This window comes from Rhipicephalus microplus, chromosome 9 (assembly GCF_043290135.1).
Source record: "Rhipicephalus microplus isolate Deutch F79 chromosome 9, USDA_Rmic, whole genome shotgun sequence".
NCBI lineage: Eukaryota > Metazoa > Arthropoda > Arachnida > Ixodida > Ixodidae > Rhipicephalus > Rhipicephalus microplus.
Genome location: NC_134708.1, coordinates 94,464,058 through 94,488,275, shown reverse-complemented (window position 1 = coordinate 94,488,275; position 24,218 = coordinate 94,464,058). Strand labels below are relative to the sequence as shown.

Below are 24,218 nucleotides of genomic sequence, written 5' to 3'. Positions count from 1 at the left end.
TGTTCTGAGAAAGCCTCCATAAATAATCGCAATGGAAGCATAAATTTTTTGCAACAGAGGTGAGCAAGCATTTTTCTGCAAAAACATACCTTTGCAAGACGTTTCCATGCCTGAAAAAGGCATCATACTGCATTCATGGTAGAGGTGAGCCAGAGCAACTTTTTTGATCAGGGCCTGTAACTCATCCTGAGCATAGGCACGTGCTTTTCCTTTCCTCATCCTCGAAAGTGAACTGTGGTCACTACAGTACTGTGCTCACGCAAAAGTTTTTCAGAAAACATCATTTGTTCAGTGAAAAGGTTATGAGAAGTCACCGGCGTTGCTCTCGTAACAGACGGAAGTTAAATTGTCATTCGACACCGCAGGCAACTACATACAAGCCAACGGAATCAAAAGGGGGCCGTACATCACTTGGGTACGGCGATGGCGCTGTCACTTCACCGTTACAAACTGGTACTGCAGCCAGGTATGTCTGCTTGGCATTTGAAAGCTGGAGTTCATCTGATGCACCCCCATGAGCGACGGAATAAGGGTCAAGCCCCGTCTCTCCATCGCTGCCTGCAGAGAGTGATTCGGGGTACATCAGCTCGATGTTTTAAATACGTCGCTCAAGTGCCGGTTCTTGGACACAGTGGCTTTGTACTATATCTTATACGCCTTCTCATGTAGAAGATTTGTTGTGTTTGCTGTTTTGCCGCAAAATAGTTGCATGTGTCGCAAAAGTTGACTAAGAGTACGGTCGCCGAGGTTCATGTCGTGAAGCAATTGCCGCAGTCGCTGCAATTCGGGGGGCGTGACACGGCGTATGAGAGTTTCTGCTGGCGTTGCATATGCTGGTGAGTGCGTGTAAAAAAACCAGTATATCAGTGAATATGGGTGGCGGGAGGTTGCTTACGACGCAATGGTATTTGGTCAAGTCTTCTGTGGTGCGTCGCGCTGCGAATCAGGCTTCCACTTTGATGAACCAGAGTGCGGGGTCCGCAGTCCAAAAGAGTGGCAGTTTTCCGTCGACTGAGGAGAATGTTGGTGTAGCGTCCATTGGGGAAGGCGAAACCATAGTCGTGGAATCAGTCCTTGACATCGTAGATATTGCGACATTGGTGCTCAACTCCAAGGGCTGCACAAAAATTCCGGGACACCACTGTTGAATTGCACTGCTTGACCGAGCTGGGTGAGCAGGTCGCGCAAGCGAGATAAGCCGTACGTGTTCCAAACAACCACTGAACTTTCATTTCCCTTGAACGGCACGAAGAAAATTCACTTGGTTCCTCGTGCTCGCGCTGATGGCATTCGCGCACAGGAGTGCCGTTTCACGGCTCTACACGTTGTTTTATATTCTTTATCGTCACGTGGGTTCTCTATTTAGGATAAAGACCTGCCAATTCCTGCACTTATATTGTGTATAGTGTGTTAAACAAACAAAATCGATTGATTACTGGATAGTCAGTAAACTTTCATTATGTTGCGATTAATGAAACGCATTAGGTGAGTACTATATCAAGTAGACAAGCGAATGAGTCTTATAGTCCATACAAAAGAAATAAATATTTAATAAGTGACAGTTCCGATGAACGACGTTGGTTATAGAAACAAAAGAACGTTAAAGTAAACACAAATCAAACGTGCTAATCTTCGAGTCTCCTCAGTCTATTGCATAGAGTGACAGGCGTTTTAATAATAATAAAGATACCTTATCTCAAACCTAGAATTAAACAGAGATGAGTGAACTCATTGGCTCACTAATTCAGGTTCATGATTTGACGGATCGATGGTCAGATTTCGCATACTGGGCCAATGGTCAATTACCTTCCATAAAGATTAATAACATATATATTTCCCACACACCACCATGCGGACTGATAGGTTCCCTATTACAGGGGAATATCTAGGGGGGCTATTTTCACGACGTCTATTTCGTGGACATGTCTAATTCGCCCGAACGCTTTCAGTTACGCAAAAAAAAACAAAAAAATGGTAAGTTGTGACGTCATGGCACGCATGACCACGTCGGTGCACCGAATCTGCCAGGCCATTCCGAGCGTAAAAAGAAACTACCTCAGGGGATGAAATAAAAAACAATGCTTTTAAACAAAGTTGACAAGCTTACGCGTGCGTTCGAACTTGTTCACATGTTTGAAGAGCCATGCGGGGAACGCGTACATATCTTTCAGGAGCGTCAGGCGGGCGGCCTCGATTAACCTAATTTAACGGCAAACTTGATTGGAGTCTACTCATGGCATCATAAATGTGCGTCTGAAAGCGGATCTCCGGGGGCAGAGTTTGTCGAGGCGAAACGTCTTCCCTCTTTTTCATTTGGGTCAAGAGTTGTCAATGCTGCATGTCGTCAAAATGACGTGTCGGAAAAAAGAACAGAAATAAGCGTCGCTGTCAAGGCAATAAGAGTAGGCCCAATTATACAGGACCGCGAATTCGACACCGTTAGGATAGCTTCCCAGGCTGGTTTGCGTGCCTTATTTCTTTTCCGCCATTGTGCGCTTCTTCACTTTTAAAGACGATGGTCTCTGTTGGGGACCTTTGACGGCGGAAAAATTTTTCTCTGTTTGTCCACCCTAACGATACCTTAAACGGCATCAAACGGCATCAAACGGCCAACCCCATTCGCAGCGCCAACCAATATTGCTCTCGGTTTAGCGTTCATAGTTTTGCGATTGCCAATTTAAAAGCAATTATTGCGCATATAAGAGGCGCCACAACAACACTTCTATGTTTTCTATGTCAGCCTTTGTACTAGAAGAGGCACACACAAATAACTCTAAGGAATGTAGCGTTTGATCGCGCTGTGCTGATAGTGCAACGCGATGCTCAAAAAGGTGTTTCCAACGCTTTGCTACGGCGTCACGGTGGTGACACCTTCCGGTCGCTTTGCGTTCTACACCTTATCGCCTCCGAGGCTGGCGCGCATCTTTCTCCGCGGGCTGCACGTTTTCGTTTCGAAAGATAACTGCCAGATGACACTTGTGTCTAGCGTGCCTAGATGCGCTCATTGGCCTCCGCCACACGCTCGAGGCACTCTAACGCAGCGCCTGTAGAATACCATTCACCGAATGTTTTGCTCAGAACATCAAATAGACGTTTTGTTCACTCTCTCCAGACGCAAGAAGTCTTTCGACGACATTTACAGTGTAACATGTAGATTCGGGCCAATTTCTTTAGTAGGCGTTTAGGGTGTCTTGACCTCATTCTTGCGTCCGTTTTTGCACGCCCTGTCTCTTATACAACGACTTTATACAATGTTCGCGAAATGTCTCTCTGACATCCTCACTGCATTATTCATATTTCAGATTTGGAACCCAGATTTCTCTGCAGAGAAACATTGATCTTTATGGCAAATAATACCTCATGTGGAGTTGTAAAGCTTGAGCCAGTACGAAGTATGATTTTCTTATTATTATACAATGCGCGAAATTTCTCATACATTCAATTATGCCCCCTCCTAGTTTTTTACGTAGCTTGCAGCTACTATTTCGAAAACAAGGCTAAAGCAATTTCGAGACCATGAGTAGGAATTGTATAGTTTGCAGCGAAACGAAAAACGAGTTGTATGTTGTCTAAGACACACTATGATCGTCATTAATGGCGTGCTTAAAATTTCGTTCTTTGTAAATGCACACTACCACTTTATGATGTATTGGATCTTAGCAAGATTTTTTGATCCAGAGAGTGGCTTACCATGAAGTTCGAGGATACTTACGGTAAAGCTTGTATATACAAGCTATTGTCACTTGTAGGGTTGCATAAATGGGCCTTCCTTTTAATTGAGCAGAAAGGATTATTATCCTAAGCGCATGTGCTATCCCGAAGAAGTACTCTAAATTTAGGCGATGCACGCTGAGAAGGAAGGAAAGGAACTGCAGACTTTGGTGCATTTGAAAGCATAATACACAAACGAAGGGTCACAGGGAATACTGAAAAAAAGGTGTAAACAGTCGTGTTCGAGAATTTTTTCTCTCTTTACTGTTTTTTCTTACCCTAAATTCTGCCTGTTTCTTTGAAACCACATGGTGTGTAAAAGTTGCTTGAAAACTAATCAGTATTCTTTTTCTTTTATGTAAAGTACCGCGAATCTTTCTGCTCATGTTACATAGCAGGTTGATACAATGATCTTAGATTAGCAAAATTTTCTTCAATATAAATTTCCATAAAGCTCGATAGTCTAAATGTTATGCCATCTCTTGCGGCTATCATTCTCTCGGATATATCTTCTATGGTTGATACAGCCTCATCAACTGATGTACGTGAAATTCTTGTGCATTTTTTGTCTTTGATATTACTAAGTATATTTGGATGACGAAACCACGACGCTGGAAGTGCAATAATATGCAAATATGTTCAAGAATAATGCCCTGCTAAATAATGTTGCATAAACTTGCTACTTATACCAATTTTCCTGTAGGTATATTGAACCTGATGACGCTATCTGTTGCTCATTAGTTCCAGACGCCTTCGAGTTTCTCGTTGATCAGCTCTTACAATGCACCAACTGGTAATACATGCGAAGCATTTACATACTGCAGTTACTTTGACTACCTATCTATCTAATCTCTCTCTCACTCTCTCTCTTTATATATATATATATATATATATATATATATATATATATATATATATATATATATATATATATATATATATATATATATATATATATGTGACGCTATGAAGAATGGGCGACGTGGCCTGGCGCATACCACATGTTTATTGCATTCTGATCTTCTTGCTTCTCTGCCTCTACTACTAACTCCTAACCATTGCTACTTTCTTACGTTACAGGATTCCCCCTCCCCCGAAAGAAATCGCGTCAGACGAACATAAATGAAAACAAAACATGCACGGCTTAGAACTGAACACTGTCAAAAAGAGAAGATCATTCCAAGTCCGAGGAAATTTCCGTTAACACACTATAGCTTCACAGGAGAGGACAGCAATTCGGGGTATCAAGTACAGCTCTGGAGGGCGAGGCTGGCTGTTGCGCTCTGGACAACATAAGCATTCTTTGAGCGTGAAATCAGATGGAAACACAGCCGGTATTCTTGCGATGAATGAACGTGGTGTCATGGCCTTGAAGCATTGGCTGGGTGATTTGCGCAGGTGTCGAGCTAATATTTGTCTTGATTGGAACCGATGCGTCGCCACCCGTTTGCGTTCTTGTTGACCGAGGCTGGTGCGGTGATTTCTGCGTCCTTGCGGAATACAGCGTATGGTTTGGCACCTTTCTCGACGTTGTATGTCGTGTTGCCTGAGTCTTGATCTTGACTGGAGAAAGCTTACTCGACATCTCTTGGGAAAATATCCTGGATTCAATGCTTTCTTTGTTTTGAGCGAGAAATCTTGAATATGTCGTTGGTTTGGTTGACACGTTTGTAAACGGCTTTCCATAAACCACGTGTGTTCTTCCGAAGATGATTCCATTGGTCGTCGTCCTTGTTCGTATAGCCCTTGGAATCTCTGTTGTTCTTGGACTTGCTGGCATTGATGATGTTGCTGCGAAAAGACCTGAGGTGGCAGCCCCTTTTCACCATGATACTGACTTTCTAGGCAATCGAATGTGGTGTCGAGTGGGCAGGTAGTAGTCTCTAGGCTGTTGTGCTGCATTTCGGGTAATGAAGGTAATGCTTCAGAGTTGATAGATACATCATCAGGGGCTTCTTCTTCGCTGTTCGCGGCGAGTGGTTCTGGCGCCTGAACCTAGATGGTAGGTCCAGGGCTTGGCTGAGTATTCTCCGAGCTCCGCAGCTCTATCCCGACCATTGTGAGCGTGCTAGGTGTGAGGTGGGCGTTGTGAGCGACGAAAGAGCCAAGTGACGAAAAACCAGGAGGTAGCCCAATTGTGCTAGATGGAAAATAAGCTGATCCAATGTGTGGAGACTGATTTTCACTCTTTGAGTCGTCATGGCGTTGTTCGGCATTTTCCTCATGTGTCAGCTGGTCTACCATGAACAAGGCGTCCTTATGACACGAATAGTGACCGTTAGGAGCCTTTGAAGAGCTGCGTCGTAGAAAACCAGGTGGTGGACCATGTATGCGAGACGAAGCATGAAAGGCATTAGTAGGGTGAGCGACGTCTCGTGTCGTATGTGGAAGCGATGACTTCGGAAATGCTGACTTTCGCGCAGAAGGAATGCGCGCTTGACGGTTAGGTTTTTCCCAATATACGCATGTCCTTCTGTAAGTGAACGCATGTGCCACTTCGTCTTGAGGCACTTGTTGATTCGCGCCGGACTTTCGAATGCTTGAGGACTGCTTAGAAAATTGACGATAGTGTGCAGTTGTCTCTAGAGGGTTGGGGATGAGTAAGTCTTGGTCATAGTCATTAAAACGGGTAATCATCTCCTCTTTGATTTTTCGCCATGATTCGTCATTTTCAAAGATGTGGGTGAGGTAAAACTTAAATGCCTCACCGGAGATGTAGTCAGTGAAGTTGATGATCATTTCCCGTTCCGACCAGAATGCAGCGGCGGCGTGGAGCTCGAATAGGTTGAATCAGTCCTGTACGGGTCCGTCGTCCGCTGATCCGGTGTACTTGGGGATGCACATGCGTGACATAGAAGTGGCACATGCGTTTACTTACAGAAGGCCATGCATACATTGGGAAAAACCCAACCGTCAAGCGCGTCTCCCTTGTACACGAAAGTCGGCATTTTCGAAGTCATCGCTTCAGCATATGACACGAGACGTTCCTCAACCACCTGATGCCCTTTCCTCTTCGTCTCGCATACGTGGTCCACCACCTGGGTTTTCATCACGCGGTTCTTCAAGCGCTCCTAACGCTCACCACTTGCCTTATAAGGACGCCGTATTCATGGCAGATGACCAGGCGCAAGAACCACTAGCAGTGAACAGCGAAAAAGAAACCCCTGAAGAGCTTCCTGCCATTTTTACGGCACCGCAGACTTGCCAAAATCTGCAGTTCAAACCTAGTAATGCCATGTCACCTGTGGTGCCCACATGCAGAGCTCACCAATTGATGAATCAAACAAATTCAGAAGTACATCATACATCAAACCTCGTACACAGTTGTCTTTCGGAAGCGTGCGCAATGAACCACGTCACCGAAGCCTCTGAAGAGCCTGCTAGCAATGATGACGCATTACCAACTATGCCCGACAAGCAAGACACCAATTCACCAAGCATCAGCTGTCGACAGGACACGTCAAACACCGAAGGAAATGAATGCCCCATTCCAGAAGGGTGCCACTACAGCCATCTCTTGAGCAGCCTCAGGAAAGCACGCAAAGCCAAGTTCATAAACTCATGCTACAACAAGAGAGACTGCAACGAGGGCATCGACGAACGAAAACTTCAACGGAAGCACACTCCCGAATTGAACAACTTAAAATTTAAGAACTTTGATCCAAGGGCCATTTCAAGAAAAAAGACGTTTCCGGATGGAGGAACACCACCACAGACGCTCTCTGTGCCAGCGGTTACACAGACGACAACACCACGGAAAATGCCCATTAATACGCGGAGCAACTTCTTGCACGCCGCCAGCACACAGGCATTTAGCCGTCACCATCTCTCAAAAAGCACGCATTCTAGATACAATGCATCTGTCGCAGCCACGACTCAGAATCCAACGCATTAGACATCCAACCTTCCAACGCTACAAGGACTCCCAACGTTGTTCGTTTTTCGCTACTATCCAGGCTGTGTCATCATCATTTTCCACGTCGAATGCATGGTTATGCTCTCCAGAACGCAACAGCCAACCTCGCCCACCTGAGGTCTCCTAGATGTCACTGGACTGCCTTCCCTGTGAATGTTTTTGTGCAAGTGAATGGAACTGCCGTGTTACATGAAACTACTCTAATTTGTGATATTTTTTCCTATGATGAGACACCACTTGTTCATGCTTCATAGTTTGTAGATCGCGCCTTTTTTTGGGGGGAGGGGGAATCATGTGACGTATGAAGGTAGCGATGGTTGGTAGAGGCAGAGAAGAAAAAAGTGCTTTCGGAAAAAAACAAGGCGTATGAGCCAGGCCACGTCTCCCATTCATCATAGCGTCACACACACACACACACACACACACACACACACACACACACACACACACACACACACATATATATATATATATATATATATATATATATATATTTGAGATCTAACAGACAATAGTACCGAGGAAAGAAGTATAGAGGAAGGTATCAGATCGAATTATAATGTAATTTTGAAAACAAAAGCGCATAAAAAGGTAATTTGCAGTAACCAGGAACTGAACCTGTGAACTTCGAGTAACGCGTTAGATGCGCTACCACTGAGCTACCATGGCGGCTATCCTCCCAGCCACTTTATCGGGTATATATGTGAATTTAAACGTGAGAGTGTCAGTAAGTTTCACCAGTGGCTATGACAGCAAGTGGGTACACTCTTTACGAGCCTGTGTGGCGTCACGCAGCACGTGAACCAATTACCAGCTGCCAGCTGACCATTAGTCTCTCGTATACAATATAAAGGCACCCCGTCTGTCAGCCCGAGACCCTCGTAATGAATACATGAACGAAGTGTTTGCTTAAAGGCTGGTTTTTTCATGTTTTGACACAATAATAATAAGTTCTAACAGAGGATAGTACCAAGGAAATTATAGGATAAGTTATCAGATCGAATTGAAGTGCAATTGTGAAGTAAGAAAAGTGAGCGAAAAGACAACTTGCCGTAAGCAGGAACCTATTTACAGGAGGTGAATGTTGATGTTCTCTTCGTTCTGGTGGCAATCTGATTGTTACCTATTGTGTGAACATAATAAATAGGGTTACATATTTTTGGCGTCATATACCATAGCAGGGTGTCTGCATAGTATAAAATTGTTGTTGGTTTTTTTTTTCACCATCAGCGAAACTATTTCCATCTTCACATTATATTACTCTACTTCATGAAAATAGTGTTAGGCAGATTAGGGATTTCTTGCGGGGCGAAGCTACTTATAGCGTGGGTTTGTCCATTCTTTGTATGTTGTTTGAATGATACGTGAGGTTTACCATCCCAAAGCCAACATATGATTAAGACAGGCGTCATAGTGAAGGACTCCGGAAATTTTGACCACCTGGGGTTTTTGAACGTGCACCCAAATTAGAGCACACGGGCCGATAACATTTCCGCCTCCATCGGAAACGCAGCCGCCACAGCGGGCATTCGATCCGGCAACTTGCGGGTCAGCAGCCGAGTACCTTAGCCACAAGACCACCGCAGCGGAACCGTCCTTTGTATGTATGTATGTATGTATGTATGTATGTATGTATGTATGTATGTATGTATGTATGTATGTATGTATGTGTGTATGTATGTATGCATGTATGTATGTATGTATGTATGTATGTATGTATGTATGTATGTATGTATGTATGTATGTATGTATGTATGTATGTATGTATGTATGTATGTATGTATGTAGACGGTGGTCGCGCATACCCGCTCTAGAAAGTGTATGTGCCACCGGGGTTGCGAGACTGCTGATGGCGGTACTTGGAGTGTTCACTAAATGGACGTACGGACGGATGCAATGACGGACGCATGGTCGAACGGACAGACAATCAGAAGAATGTACACGTAGATGTACGGATGAACGGACGCATGGTCGGACGGACGGATAAATGTACGCGCGGACGTACGGACGGATGAACGTTCAAGTGGACCAACAGACGTGTGAACGGACTCATGGATGGACGTACGGAAATATGGACGAACGCATTGATTGACGCATAGATGGTCACATGGACGGACAGAAGCAAGAACGAACAGTCATACGGAAGCAAGGGCGGGCTGAGGGACACTTAACCCCACTTGTCATTATGTCATCATTCACTGCGTAGATATGCTCTCATTGGTTTCTTGAAATAAAGTGATAGTGAAAAAGCGAGAAAGATTATGGACCATCTCCCCTAAGAGGATCCTGATTGGACGCGCAACAGTGGCGACACGCACGGCTTTGACCAGGTGGCAACGCTCGTCAACGCAGGCGCCGGAAGAACGCTTTGAAGTGAAACTTAGTGTAGCGATCACTCGAGTGAGCACTTATTAGAAATCCAAGGAGACTAGAGGTGGGTTGGGTTAAATCTAAGCTTCATGCGGCCGAGCATTTCGGGCGGTGTAAAGGGTGAAGCAAGAAAGAAGTATGTTAGAGTTGGTGTAGAAGGCGGCAGCTGCTGATGCTGCGGCAAGCCTGTTGCGGGGGATGCAGAGAGCGACATCAGTGCGCACCTGCGAGGATAGAGTGTGGTGGGAATGCAACTTCAACGTGCAGCTGCGGCTTGACCTACTTTGCAGCAATCCAACACCTGCGGCGCAGGAAACGCTCCGCGGTGCGTTCGTACGGACGTAGATACTTACGGTGTTACACGTGTGCGCGAAAGAACGGCGTCGCATATGAGAAAGGCTTTAAGACTACGCAGCAGCTTACGGCAGAGGAGGGCTCCAGGCTCGCGGCATTGTCAAATGCCAATAGCACAAGATAATTGACAAAATGTCAATCAGGCTCTTAGCCAAGAATACATTTCCGGGAATGAGGTCTCGTAGAACGCCTTCAAAAATATCTCTTTTAGACGCAACGCAGCTCTGTCACTAGCCTGTGTAACGCTGTCTGTTCGTGTCCCAGTGCGAATGGGCTGCACCGCGCTCCGCCAGCCGGAGTTGCTGTAACTATGCCATGTAGGTTAAGTCATACTTGCACGTTCACGTCACTTTCTTTCTCACAACAGCAGCTGTTGCCTCCTCCGCCAGCTGGCAACACGCTTCTCTTTCGCTCCACTGTCTCCAGCGCCCACAACTCTCGACCACACGCCGAAGGAAAACACCCACATTATGATTCGCGCGTCCGCAGCCGCCATTAGGAAGCGGCCTGTCATTGCAATAGCAGCAGGCTGCGTCGGCTCGGCTGCTGCGGACGTGTGGCTAAGTCTGCCTACTCTTTTGGCTCGTTCATCTGCGATTAAACTTATGTGAAATTCAACCCGCCTTCCGTGTCTTTGCGTTGCGCCCAAACGTTTATTCGAGTAAATGCTACACCCAGTATTGCTTGAAACATTCTAGTTCACTATACTTCCAACCTCTCTTTCAGCACCAGCGTTGAGGCCTGCTTCGACGTGGGCAACGCCATGCGCTCTGCTGCTGCTTCGCACCCTCCGGGGGTTTTCTTCCGAGAGATGATTCATAGTTTTTACGATTTGTACTTGGTAGAACACTACCCTTCATCCGATGTTCGGGGAGAGGGGAGTGGGCCGAACAAAAGGGGCACATCCCATTTGCTATGGGCCTGGTCAGAGAAGGCTTGAAGACAAAGATAACCACGTAAGGCCGAGGAAAGAGAAACAGAATTCACATATAATAACTAGATTCGAAATTGTTGACAGGTATATATTGATATATAGCAGTGAGGGTTCCAAGAGTATAGACGTAATCAATGGATAACTCGCAAAAATGCAAAAGCTGTACCTTCAATTTCATGCCCCGCTGCGGTGGTCTAGTGGCTCAGGTACTCAGCTGCTGATACGCAGGTCGCGGGATCGAATTTCCAAAGATGGTGAAAATGTTGTAAGCCCGTGAGCTCAGATATGGGTACACGTTAAAGAGTTCCAGGTGGTCGAAACTTTCGGAGCCCTCTACTACGGCGTCTCTCATAATCATTAGTTGGTTTTAGGACGTTAAACCCCACATATCAATCTATCAATCAATCAATTTTAGTCGCGCAGCCTTTGCAAGGCCACCAAGAGTGATGAGAAACTTACCATCGTGTTATCGTCTCAAGTTGTCCCTTTATTGTCACTTTCCTAAAAGCTGAAATCTGGAAATTTATCAGAAAGTAACTCTTAAATGATGTAAGAAGACGTTGCATCATGACGTCTTCAGATAACGTCATCCTTTGTGTTGAAGTTGAGCCGATAATGTAGGCAGTGCGAAACCAGCTGAGGGGCGGAAAACTTACAATGTTTCCAAGTATTGACGAAACGCAAAACCATGATAGATGCAAAATGATTTTGTGGGCGTGGAGTGGGATGCATTATTTCATTGAAATTGAAACAGTATAGGTTTTGCCTTCAAATTGTTTTAGGCAGTCTCATACGTCAAGCGAGATTGTGCTCTAGTGCGGACGACTCCCGGCACCTAGTGAAACCGGCGTAAACTATCAACGTGCGTTATCGGAGTAAGAACGCAATCGCTACAGCCATTACTATTTTATAGTGCTCTAGCTTTAAGAACTACTATCAGCTCGGACATCCTCGGAAACTACGCCAGATCGCGACGAACCCTCCGAATACACGGAACCCTTGCTGTCAAAAAGTCTGCAGAAAAAACAGAAACATCCACTAGATGAAGCGAGGTTATTTTAACTGGGATGGGAAACCTTACAGGTAGACTTCAGCACTACCAATAATAGCGCATGGCGTGAGCCTGTGATTATGACAGTCTCACTTCGATGTAGAAGCATACCAGGATGTTGTCGGCTCCAGCAGCAAATCAATGACAGCTATTCTTTATTATGGAGGTACGCATTTGATTGATTAATGATTGATAATTCGGATGTAACGTCCCAAAACCGCCATATGAATATGAGAGACGCCGTTGTGGAGGGCTCCGGAAATTTCGACCACCTGAGTTCTCTAAAGTGCACCCAAATCTGAGCACACGAGCCTATAGCATTTCCGCCTCCATCAGAAATGCAGCCGCTGCAGCCGCGATTCGATCCCTCGACCTGCGGGTCAGCAGCCGAGTACCTCAGCCACTAGACTACCATGGCGGGGCATACTCATTTGAAGTGGCACATTTGTAACAACATGCTTGTCTTTCTACGGGAGAAAGTGCATTGTTTAGAGCTGTTAGATTACTGTATTACTGACCTAAGTCCAACTGGCTAAGCAGTGAGTGATTGTTAACATATTGATACGTGTATGAAACTGTCACCCCGACACAGCTGAATTGGCACCCAAATGAAGAAGATGACAACGTGGTTGTAGTGGGTTGGACTCTCGAGCTTCTCCCGTTCGCCTGCATGACTGTGCGCTCTTTAAGCCGTTAGCAAGACCAGCTCTCGGTGAATAAATCTTCCCCGTAACATCTTTTGGTGGAGGTGCGGGTTCTTCACACAACCCGGCTCTGGAACTCCGCAGTGGACGCCAGCTTTCTCCAGCCGCGATGCCTGAAACTGGCACTCAGGCCTCGCCATCCGCGCCGGCTCCATCACCTGTGATTCCCCCCCATCTTCTCGACCCTGGCACGTTTTCCGGGACGGACAGCACGGACGTCGAAGAATGGCTCGCATTATTCGAGCACGTCAGCAAGCACTACAGGTGGGACAAAACGCGTATGCTGGCAAATATTCTGTTCTACCTAAGGGGTACGGCACGCGCCTGGTATGAGACGCATGAAGAAGAATTAACCAGCTGGGACACATGCAAGCAAAAGCTTCGCGATTTGTTCGGTCGGTCAGTTGCTCGTCAGATGGCAGCCAGGCAGGACCTCGCGTCGCGTGTTCAATCATCGACGGAGTCGTACGTCACGTACATCCAAGACGTACTGGCACTGTGCCGGAAGACGGACAAAAACATGTCCGAGGCGGACAAGATCAGCAACGTGTTGAAAGGCATTGCTGATGATGCTTTCAACATACTAATGTGCAAGAACTGCACCACTGTCGACTCCATCATATCCGAATGCCGACGATTTGAACAAGCAAAAAGCAGGCGAATCACCCACCACATCGCGAGACTACCAAACACTGCTGCGACTTCGTCTTGCGAGGATTCTGCAGCGCCCCGTTCACTTGCGCCTTCTGCCAATATCGCAAGGATTGTTCGCCAGGAGCTGGAAGCCATGGCACCCGCTTCCTATCAGCCCCATGCGCAAGACCACTGGGCAACAGTCTCGCTCATTTAAGCCGTCGTACGCCAGGAGTTTGCTAACCTGGGCGTCCAGGTTCCCCAGCCGCAGCCCATGAGCACTCCTGTCCACAACGCTGACCACCACTCTGCCCCACTTGTCGCTGCGGCAGCTTCGACTCCTCGGTTTCCACCGCGCTACCAAAATCCATCTGAGTGGCGTACGCACGATGATCAACCCATCTGTTTATCTTGCTCTAGAGTTGGGCACATCTCCCGCCATTGTCGCAACAGGGCGTATTTCCGGCCAAGCTTTCGTAATATCGACCGCCGTCAGAACCGTGGACACTATTCGCAACCCGGTTTTTCGGATGACCATATTCAGGACCCTTCAGCTCGCCGTTCATCTCCACGCTCCGAACCGTCCTACGCTGACGTCGTCGCCCAAAGAAACTGGTCAAGCCGCTCGCTGTCACCTCAGGGTCGGCCGTCACGCTCCCCTCAACGCCGCCGCTCTCCGTAACCGGCTTATTCTGGCCATTCCCCGGGAAACTGACGAGTGCACCTCCTGGAGGTGGCGCTGCGTTGACGACTCGGAACGAAAACCCTCAACCGGCTACAATTTCAAGACGCAATTTACTTCGGGTGTTCGTTGATGGCCACGCCGTTACTGCTCTAATTGACACTGGTGCCCAAGTATCTGTTATGAGTTCTACACTTCGATCTCGCATGAAAAAAGTTCTCACACCAGCTATGTTCTCTACTGTTCGAGTTGCTAACGGAAGTCGAACATCGGTTCTTGGTATGTGCACTGCCCGCGTTACTGTTGCTGGCCATCACACTTCCGTTCTCTTCGCAGTCCTCGATGCTTGCCCACACGACGTCATCCTTGGAATTGACTTCTTAACTGCCCACTCCGCCCTCATCGATTGTTCTACCGGTATCTTACGGCTCGAATGGCCTTTGTGCTCCCATTTCACTCCTCCAAGTCGCACTCGGCTACGATTCGTGGAGTCTCTACGGCTACCGCCTCAGGCTGCCATGTACGTTCCTCTGTCGCCCTTCCCATCCGTTCCTGATGGAGACTATCTGGTAGCTCCCCTCATTGATTTGACCCTTACGCACCACATCGCACTACCACATACTATAGTGATTGTTGCTAACAACACGGTGCTACTTCCAGTTCTGAACTTCTCTACGTCGACCCAAGTTCTTCCCCAAGGCATCACTTTAGCCGATCTTTCCACCCTTGACGAATGTTCGATTTGTTCTTTTACACCTGACACTAAGACCATGGCGAAACCTGTCATCACGTCGCAAAATAAGGCGTTCCTCGACAAAATGATATCCAGCGACCTCTTACCTTCCCAAATCGCGGCGCTCCGGGGTGTTCTGTTTTCTTACCTGGATATCTTTGACGTCGACGACCGTCCCGTCAGGAAGTGGAGCTGTCTGGGAAGAACAGGAGACGGCTTTGTCATGATCTTTCGTAGCCTCACAAAAATTACCCCTACCTAAATCAGACGCCGTCTTTTTCACAGACAGTATGTTCGTCTGTTTCTTTTTAACTACATGAATTTTTTCAAAATTCTTAGGAGTACTTTATTTTCTTATTTCAAGACATATAGGCATTATTCTCTTGGTTTGAGTACCAGGACACAAAGGTAGGGTAGGGTGGGGCAAAATGCGACAAACTTTGCCTAACTTCCTTTTGATTCCCCTTTAACATGGCCCCTTCAGCTTTTAGAAAATGTGTGTTATGCTGTAAAACTCACTTCACTATTTGGCGCAGTCGATTACAACCTAAGAACGAATACACGCTTGTCCTAAACTCATAAGATTCATCACAGGCCCACCTAGGAAAAAATTTCCATAGCTGTTTCATGGAGCTGGTTCATACCTCCGGTATTTGAAAACGTGAACGCCTTAGCGGGTGTCAGGTTAAATGATAACATCAACTCGCAAGTCTGAATTTACGATAGCAATTAGGGAAGAAGAGTTCCTATATTTCTACAGGTGAAACTTAAACGATAAAACAGGACAAGTATGCATGTTTTAGAAGGGAAGCAGAGTTCAGAATTTTTTTACGTAGGTGAATGTACGCGCTGCGTGAATTGACGGACCGAGCTTGAGTCCATTGTAACGTTGAAACTAAGTGTTAAATCATAGGCGCTTGGGGAACTGTGTGCTTCGTGTAGGCATAGGTGCGGCATCTCATTGCTGCAAAAAGAAATAAAAGTATGAGGTTTCAATAGTCAAAATCAATACATAATAATGAATCACACACACATCAAAGGAGCATTTGCAGTCTGCGAAGTCTACTGTAAAATGAAATGCAAAACAAAATGATGGGTTTTGTGCAACGTTACTTCGCAAGCCGTATCAATAATGATGTAATGGACGCTATTCACGTGATTTATTCACAGCCAGCCAACAATGACACATAAACCCAATGAGGGAGATGTACCAGTATCAAGGCAGGAATCAACCAGACCAATGTTATTTTTACGAAATGGGTAATATTGGGGAACGCATCGTTTAACAACAAAAGTATACCCTGGCCTTGCAGGGCAGATAGAAGCAGCAAGCGGGGATGAAATGACGTGTGGAGTTTAACTTCACAAAACCACCATATGATTATGAGAGACGCCGTAGTGAAGGGCTCCGGAAATTTCGATCGCTCGGGGTTTTTTTACCGTGAACCTTGATCTGAGCACACTGGTCTACAACGTATCCGTCTCCATCAGAAATGTAGCCGCCGCAGCTGGGATTCGATCGCGCGACCTGCGTGTCAGCAGCCGAGTACCTTAGCCACTGGACCACCACGGCGGGACAAGCAAGAAGGGATGCAGGTGGTAAAAATAGCGGTAATTTAGTGCGACACAGTTGCAAATAATACGATGAAAAAAAGAACGAGAAGGACACTTTCCTTTTGATAGCATAACAGCAGTTAACAATGTCTTTGGAGAAAAAACAAACAATCAGCAAGCGGCTCGAGAACTCAGCACATTGCAAATGCCGTGAACAAGCACGAACTAGATTGATTGATTTGTGGTGTTTAACGTCCCAAAACCACTATATGATTATGAGAGACGCCGTAGTGGAGGGCTCCGGAAATTTCGACCACCTGGGGTTCTTTAACGTGCACCGAAATCTGAGCACAAGGGCCCACAACATTTCCACCTCCATCGGAAATGCAGCCGCCGCAGCCGGGATTCAATCCCACGACCTGCTGGTCAGCAGCCGAGTACCTTAGCCACTAGACCACCGCGGCGGGGCCAGCAAGCACGAACTAGGAAAACGTGACCAGCAATCTTAGACTGCAATTACCTACAAAATGTAAGAGCATTGAATGTAGTTGGAAGTGTGAAGCTGTTTGTCACCACTCACCTGCAAGCTGACGCATACACAGTCTTTTGTCCGACTAACCAAGTGGCTTGCAGACAGCTGAAGACGTGTTTAAGTCGTACCTGTTATATCCAGCAGCAAAATTCACAACGCCACAATCTCGAAAGATCGTCATGGATTAAACACCCTGACGAATTGGTAGAAAGGCAAATCCGAAAGACACACGCACAAGCAAAACACAGCACACCGCCTTGCCCGTCCTTGTGCTCGCCGAACACAAACCGTATGAATATGAACAGTGCGAATGCGAACCTAGTTGCGCTGAAAAAAACGTCGGGGGTTCGGCGGCACGGGCGTCGGCGCAATGCTTTTAGTGTGTTCTTTTACTGCAGTCACAAAATCAAATACATATACTACATATAAAATTTATTAAAGGTCAAATCGTAGATAAAAATAATAAATAGTACTAGTATGCAAAAAAAAATAAATACTGATTACTTTGTAGTGTATACACCGCTTGCTATGCTAGCGCACCACTTGTCGTGCGCAAGCAGGTTTTTAATTGTGCACTCACAGTTCTTGTTGAAGTGTTCTAATTAGTTGTGCAGCTAAAGAAAGCCACGTCTGGGCTTGCTTTTTTTTTCTCGTTTTTTGAAAAGCCTTTTGCACGTGTTTCGGCGGCGGGAAGAGAGTGGAGTTGATTGGCTTTGATTTCTTTTACAGAAGAACAGTGTGTGTAGGCCTTCTTTTTGAAGTCCACGTTTGGCACGTGTTTCGGTGTTTGAGATCAGCTATTACGATATTTTGATGACTTCACGCTGCTCCTGCGCGTGTTACACGCGTTGAAGCAGCTGTATTCGTAGGCCTTCTGTTGTAAGCTGGTGCTGCTTTTATTATCTGCGTATTCTAAAATGAATAAAGTGTTTTATTTGGTGCAGTTCAGCGCACAACAAAAACTCTGGCCCCTGAGTATGAATATGGGCGCACATATCTTTGTCGGGGGTGTCCTTCAGGGGAGTAACCTTTGCATGATGAGACCAGCTACTTCTGTTCCTCCTTCCCTTCCTCCCTTACAAGCATAAGCCTAAAACTATTGCTCCACCGTATTTAGACATGTTGGCCATCTTGTTCCATTTGCTTTTTCGGGGGAGTAACAGTTGCTGTCAAAGACGAAAAGCATCCGCTGCCCCCATTTCGGCTATTTTCGGTTTATAATGTAGTCCAATCCATATATGCAGGCACTGGATCTTGACAGCTGAAGTAATGCCATTGGGAGGTTTCTGCTGCGCGTTGTTAAACAATACGAATTCGCACCCTCCATGTTAGTATTCTGTCTGTCATCACTCATAAGCAGCGATAGGTGTGTTCTAGTAGGAAACAGCGGTCCATCACTGCGTGCTTGTTCATGTTTCTCTCCTTTGCAAAGCTGCGATGAGTGCCAGCTTGAACGTTGCCGCCATTATAAGCGTTAGCACTTGCTGCTTCGCATCGGCAGAAGTTTTATTTTAGAGGCAGATGGCACAATTTTTATTTCCACATTGCATTGAACTGAGAATTGCTTTTAGCAGTAATTATCTTGTTGCTTTCCTCTTGTTGTCCAAAAGAACTTGTTGAAATGATTAGACCAGGAATGAAGCACACAGGTATAATCGCACAAGCACACGTCTCACACTTTAGCTTTTTTAGCGATACAACACCAAATCAACGTGATTTATTTGGCTCAGTTGCTACAAAGAGTATGCGATAAAGAGCACACCTGTGAAAGGTAGCACGAGAAATGTTCATTGAAGATAAGTGTGGGTTCGCTCTTCTCGTTACTTGGTACTAACTGCAAAATGCATTGGCACATTAAGATTCCTAAAAGAAACTACTTTCAAACAGGACGTGACTCATGTAGTCTACGCTACTGGGCACATACGCGAGGGAGGTAGAATGGACAGCAAGATGTGATATTGTTTACGGCATCGAAACAGTGTGAATGAGTTTTTCTTGCATCAAAAACCAACACTGTTCACGCAGTATACGACAGCTACCTTCTGACTGCAGCTGAACTCGTCTAGAAAAAAAAATGACTGCATTTCTGGCTCAGCAATCTTTATTGAAAGAACCGTAAACCATTGAAGCGAAAACCATGAATGATAGGCGGGATAGCCCGAAATAGGAAATATCAAAAGCTTTTTGCAAATACAGGCTAAAAAGAGCGTACATAGACTGAATTTTTGTGCAACTATATGTAGCCTTACGTAGCGAAATCTGCTTAATGCCACTGCAATGAATGAAAAAAGCTGAAGAAGGCTGGCAGGAAACGCTGTGGTTAAAACCATCTGATGTGCCTACTTTATCATCTGCACTGCGATGGTAACGTTGTGAGCTTGTTCACTAATAAGCATGGGTTACAGTTGCGATGGTGCCAAGTTAGCTACGTGCCTGACCTACCTGCCGGTATAATATGGTCGCCACAGGGGTATTTTGCTTTATTAAAATGCAAAGCCATTGAACAAAACACGAAACTCCTATAGATTGACTGACATTTATTATTGATACCAGTATAAACATTGTTTATATAAAGTGTGAAGAAAATTAAATACTCTGGTAAAATATTTCATACTGTTATTCATGTTGTCTGTATAGCCCCTGACATCTGGGACTGTAAATGTAGAAAGAAGGTTGGTTCCCTGCGACGCGTCTAAAGTATCTTCGGCATCTTTCACTGGGTATACTATACGCAGAAGAGTTTATAAGGCGGAGATCATAGTAAAAGTTGCTCTCTAGAAAAAAAAAACAAGACAGTTGGTTTCTTCATCATAAGAAGCAGTCAACACGAATGGGAAACGTCTTCTTAGAGAAGTAGTTTTAATGTTTACTGCACATTCATGCAGCAGAGTGTATAGAATGTCTGTTGTTGCTTGACAGCTGAAAAACCATGTAACCTGAGTGCATCTACGTTGACGCTTTGTGACACGTTTTTATTTCGACAACTAATGCCTAGTGAAAACTAATGATTATTGATTAAAGTTAGCCTAGTGGTCATGAATACCTGTGGTTGTTATAAAAGGTGAGATGGAAGCAAAAGGGGGATTGTGTGACAGCCAGGAGAGTGCGTCAGTGATTGTACGCCAAACTTGAGCTAATTTAATCACGCAATGTCAGTGGTACCGAGTTATGATGTGCGATTTCAGAGAAACGCACCGCGCACTGTGTGGTCTCTATGAAGCAGCGTATGTTAAACGTCTTGAGGGGCTGTCCCGTGCACCCGCCCATATGTCGAAGTGAAGCCGCAGAGGTCATATTTCTCAGAGTAAAAGGAGGCGGCAAATGCATTGTTCTATCGTCATGTTCTCTGTGCTTCCAGCCGTGATTTCCGTCACAGCAACGTAAATACCAATTTGTTACTCTTAGGAGATGAGTAAATGTGGGAGTGACATTGACACACACCTGAATAACTGTTGTTTTGACACTTACCCTCCAGGTGTGTTAAAAAATGGTACTCAGGGTTATCAGTACGCATTATAAAGCACAGGCTACATGGACTCGTTCACGTGGATATCTACCTTAAAGTAAACGACACATTAAACGAAAAACTTTAGAATACTGTTGGCGTTGCCAAATGAAAGGCCAGCAAGAAGTAGCTCTATATGTTGTAACAGAAAGAACAATAGCATGGCCAACGAAGAAGGCTGCCAATAAATAGTGAAGCTGCTAATACCTATAAACATTTGGGGATACGTATGATGGGCATTGGTGCACTCCAAACTAATTCTCACCTTTACCTTACGTACATCAATTAATGGACAGTTTCTTTGCAAGAGGACATGCAAGTCACAACCCGTGAAGTGGACACTACCACCGACTTGCCCAAAACTGACTCTCACCTTCTCTTCATGTGGGATGCACACGCTGGCCTCATGCGCAGTTGGCGCCGGCAGCGTCACAACAACAAATTACGCCGCCGCATCGAAGTGCTAGCGTACGAAATTGATAACCACAGCCTCGCCCTCGCGAGACAGCAGTGGGGTCAGCTGTGTGACAGTCTCAACGGGCAGATGAGCTCCAAGAGAACGTGGCACCTATAACGACACTTGCTCAACCCCTGTGCGTCTTAGTCGTCTGCACAAAAACAGCTTCCCTGGCTGCTACATCGTTACCCTGGCACGGACGTCGAGCTGCTCGAAGAGTTGACTCGTCGTTACGTGAACCTCGCCCAGCCGAATGCGCCACCAAAGTGCTTTTCCCCCACAGCGGCAAACCAAACCCCCGGCTGGTGTCACAGGTCCGAATAATTAGGGAAGCGATCGCCTGGGTAATTCCAAGGGCTGAAGTATCGGCGCCCCGCACTGCACCATTAGAGCGCGGACATTTTAAAAGTGGTCCTATTTAGCGCGCCAGCGGGCTCTGGCAGTGGCCCAAAGAACAAATCAGAGCCGAGAGTTGATAAACAAAACAAAATGATATTTCCATTTGATGGCAGATCGAAACGATACACAAATATGCACACTCGACAATAGTTGAATACGATAGTTCACCAATCAAACAACGTACTACGTAGTACAATCATCCACACACAAAGCAACGGACACAAACAACAATACGCACTAAAATACAATCTCATGCATCGAACAACAAAGACACTTAAAGACTAAAGAGTTCAAAAACTTATTCAGTCCCAGGTCCTTGGAACAAAATTCTGAATGATACTCTTCCGAGAATCACTCACTTAAAGTCCAGCGCTGTTGTCTTTCCACTGCCCCCGAAGTTTCTCTTCCAGGAAATCTTGCGTCTTCAATTGGCCGCTCTCCAAGCACCAAACTTTTTCGCAGGTAACACGTCGGCTTCCCACACGTAGGTGTTGCAACGCGTCTTCACTCGCTGGTGGTAGACACACTCTTCTGCTTGTAGCACGAGTCTGCACCCCTAAGGTGGAAATCATCTTCGTTACCTGGTTTGTCACTGAGGACCGAGCATTCGCCGACGACATGGCGGAACCACCCTACGCACTCTGGCGCATAATTTTTTCTTCTTCTTCTTTGTCACTGAGGACAAAAGGCTTCGCCGACAGACGCGGCGGAAACAACCTAAGCACACTTGCGCTAACTTTCTTCTTCTCCTGATCTCACATTTCTGCTGTTCGGTTAAATACCTTCCGCGCTATATTCCAAAAGCTTCTCATCGTTTCGTCGGCACGATGCACAGCCAAAGCTGGAGAAAGAGCGAGACGTTTCGAGGGCCGTCCGCGACTCGTGACGCCACTATGCATCACCCCGCCCCTCCCCTTTGAGAACCTTCCAGTGCTTGCTAGGACGCCGCTGTGAGGAGGTTGGTCGGTGAAACCACGCTTCCGAGGGGAAGAGATGGCGCACCCGGGGAGTCCTTGGATGCTTGTTTTCTTCTTTATCGTTGACCTTGAGGCATCTCTCCGCCTTTAGTATCGTTACTGTCACTAGAATTCGGCAGCGCGTGCTTTTTCGGAGCGCTCATTTGTGACAACTGGACGAAGATATTACGGGGACGGAAGTGTACGCCGCAATGCTAAAACATCACACGACGTCGGCGCCTGGTCCTGATGACGTAAGCAACAAGTCCCTCCGAAATCTCGACGTTAGATCGTTGGCTGTGTTCACGTGGTACGCTAACAAGTGCTGGCGCTCGGGACACATACCACAAGATTGGAGACACGCGAGGCTCGTATTTACCCCCCAACCAGGCAATAAGATGGACTTCGCCTACCTATGTCCTGTAACGCTCACATCTTGAATTGGCAAGCTAATAGAACACGTTGTCCTTGCCCGATTACAGACCTACGCTGAAGAAAAAGACCTTCTCCCTCCCACGATTCCCGGTTTTCGCTTCCACCTACCGACGCAAGACGCGCTAGTGCAAATACACCACGACCTCCTTCCTACCCCGCTGAAGGCCGGCACTCGCACCGTGCTCGGCCTAGATCTTCGTAAAGCATTCGACTCGGTACGACACGAAGCCATCACCTCAAACCTTGCCACCATTGACCCGGGTGAACGTACGTAAACCTACGTATGGGAGTTCCTTCCGAACCGTATTGTTGAAATATCGTTAGCCGGTGGCTCCGCCTTTAAACACCTCACACGTCACGCTGTGGACGACTACGGGTTCAGACGGCGACATAGGCGGGACCACCGAACGTGCGGCTGACGCCATAGCTAGACACGCGACGTGGGGGCGCCTCAAGTGTTTAATGAACCAGTCGGCGCTTTTGCTGCTTCGTGGTCCCGACTGCCATCGGAACATGTACCCTCCCTAACTGGCCATCCACGTCTATGTTAACGCTGTAGCCGTACTACAGGTTGAGCACATGCGCATTTTAGGTCTATTCATTCAATCAAAACAACGGAACACAATCGGAATGCCTCACCGTTGCCGTCCCTCAAACAACCCGCTTCGTTGCTCACGTGTCCGCTGGAAAGCAAGGCATGAAAAAAAGAGCTACTCCAGCTTATCCACGCCTTTGTAATATCTCGTCTCACATACACGCTACCATACCTGCGCCTAATAGGATGCGAGAGGGGCAAACTTGTGGTGTACATGTATCCCGAAGGAGTACGGCCACCAGCGTGGGTCCGGTCTTAGCAAGCCGCAGGGCACGCGTTAACCGTCGCCGTCGGGAGAACACGATACTGCTCAAGTCGCAACAATTTATTGTGGCGACTTGAGAACTTTATGTCGGGACATGAGAACGGCAGAAAAAACGGCAAAGCCAGCGCAAAGGCAGCTGGCTAGCCTCCATTCCCACAAACTGGACAAAGTTATCCGAAAATTGTAAAGACGGCTCTTGGACTCATTCGCCCGACCTCTACGTCACATCTCTTCTTCCTCGGCATCCAAAGCACTGTCGAAGAACTCATCGAGGCGCATAGCCCAGCACAGATTCAGAGAATGCGCGATAGCAGAACCAGCCGCTGGATACTCGCTCGCATAGGAATCACCGACTCGCCATCGGGCGCAGACCCGGTCTATATACCACCAACTTTACGTCGACGTTTTCTCATCAAACCACTGCCGAAAAAC

General features: G+C 46.5%; 1 protein-coding gene across 3 annotated transcripts in view; it reads left to right on the top strand.

Moving 5' to 3' along the window:
- The window catches only part of LOC142772018 (uncharacterized), a 43,875-nt gene that overhangs the window by 9,357 nt on the left and 10,300 nt on the right, over nucleotides 1-24,218 (top strand). For 2 of the 3 annotated variants that reach the window (XR_012886240.1, XM_075874087.1), the window contains one exon: nucleotides 3,303-3,392. Coding sequence is in view for 2 of the 3 variants with exons in the window: in XM_075874087.1 (XP_075730202.1) it covers nucleotides 3,303-3,392 (90 nt within the window). In the remaining variant the exon portion in view is untranslated. The remainder of the gene's footprint in view (nucleotides 1-3,302; nucleotides 3,393-24,218) is intronic. The other variant, XM_075874088.1, reaches the window with a different exon arrangement.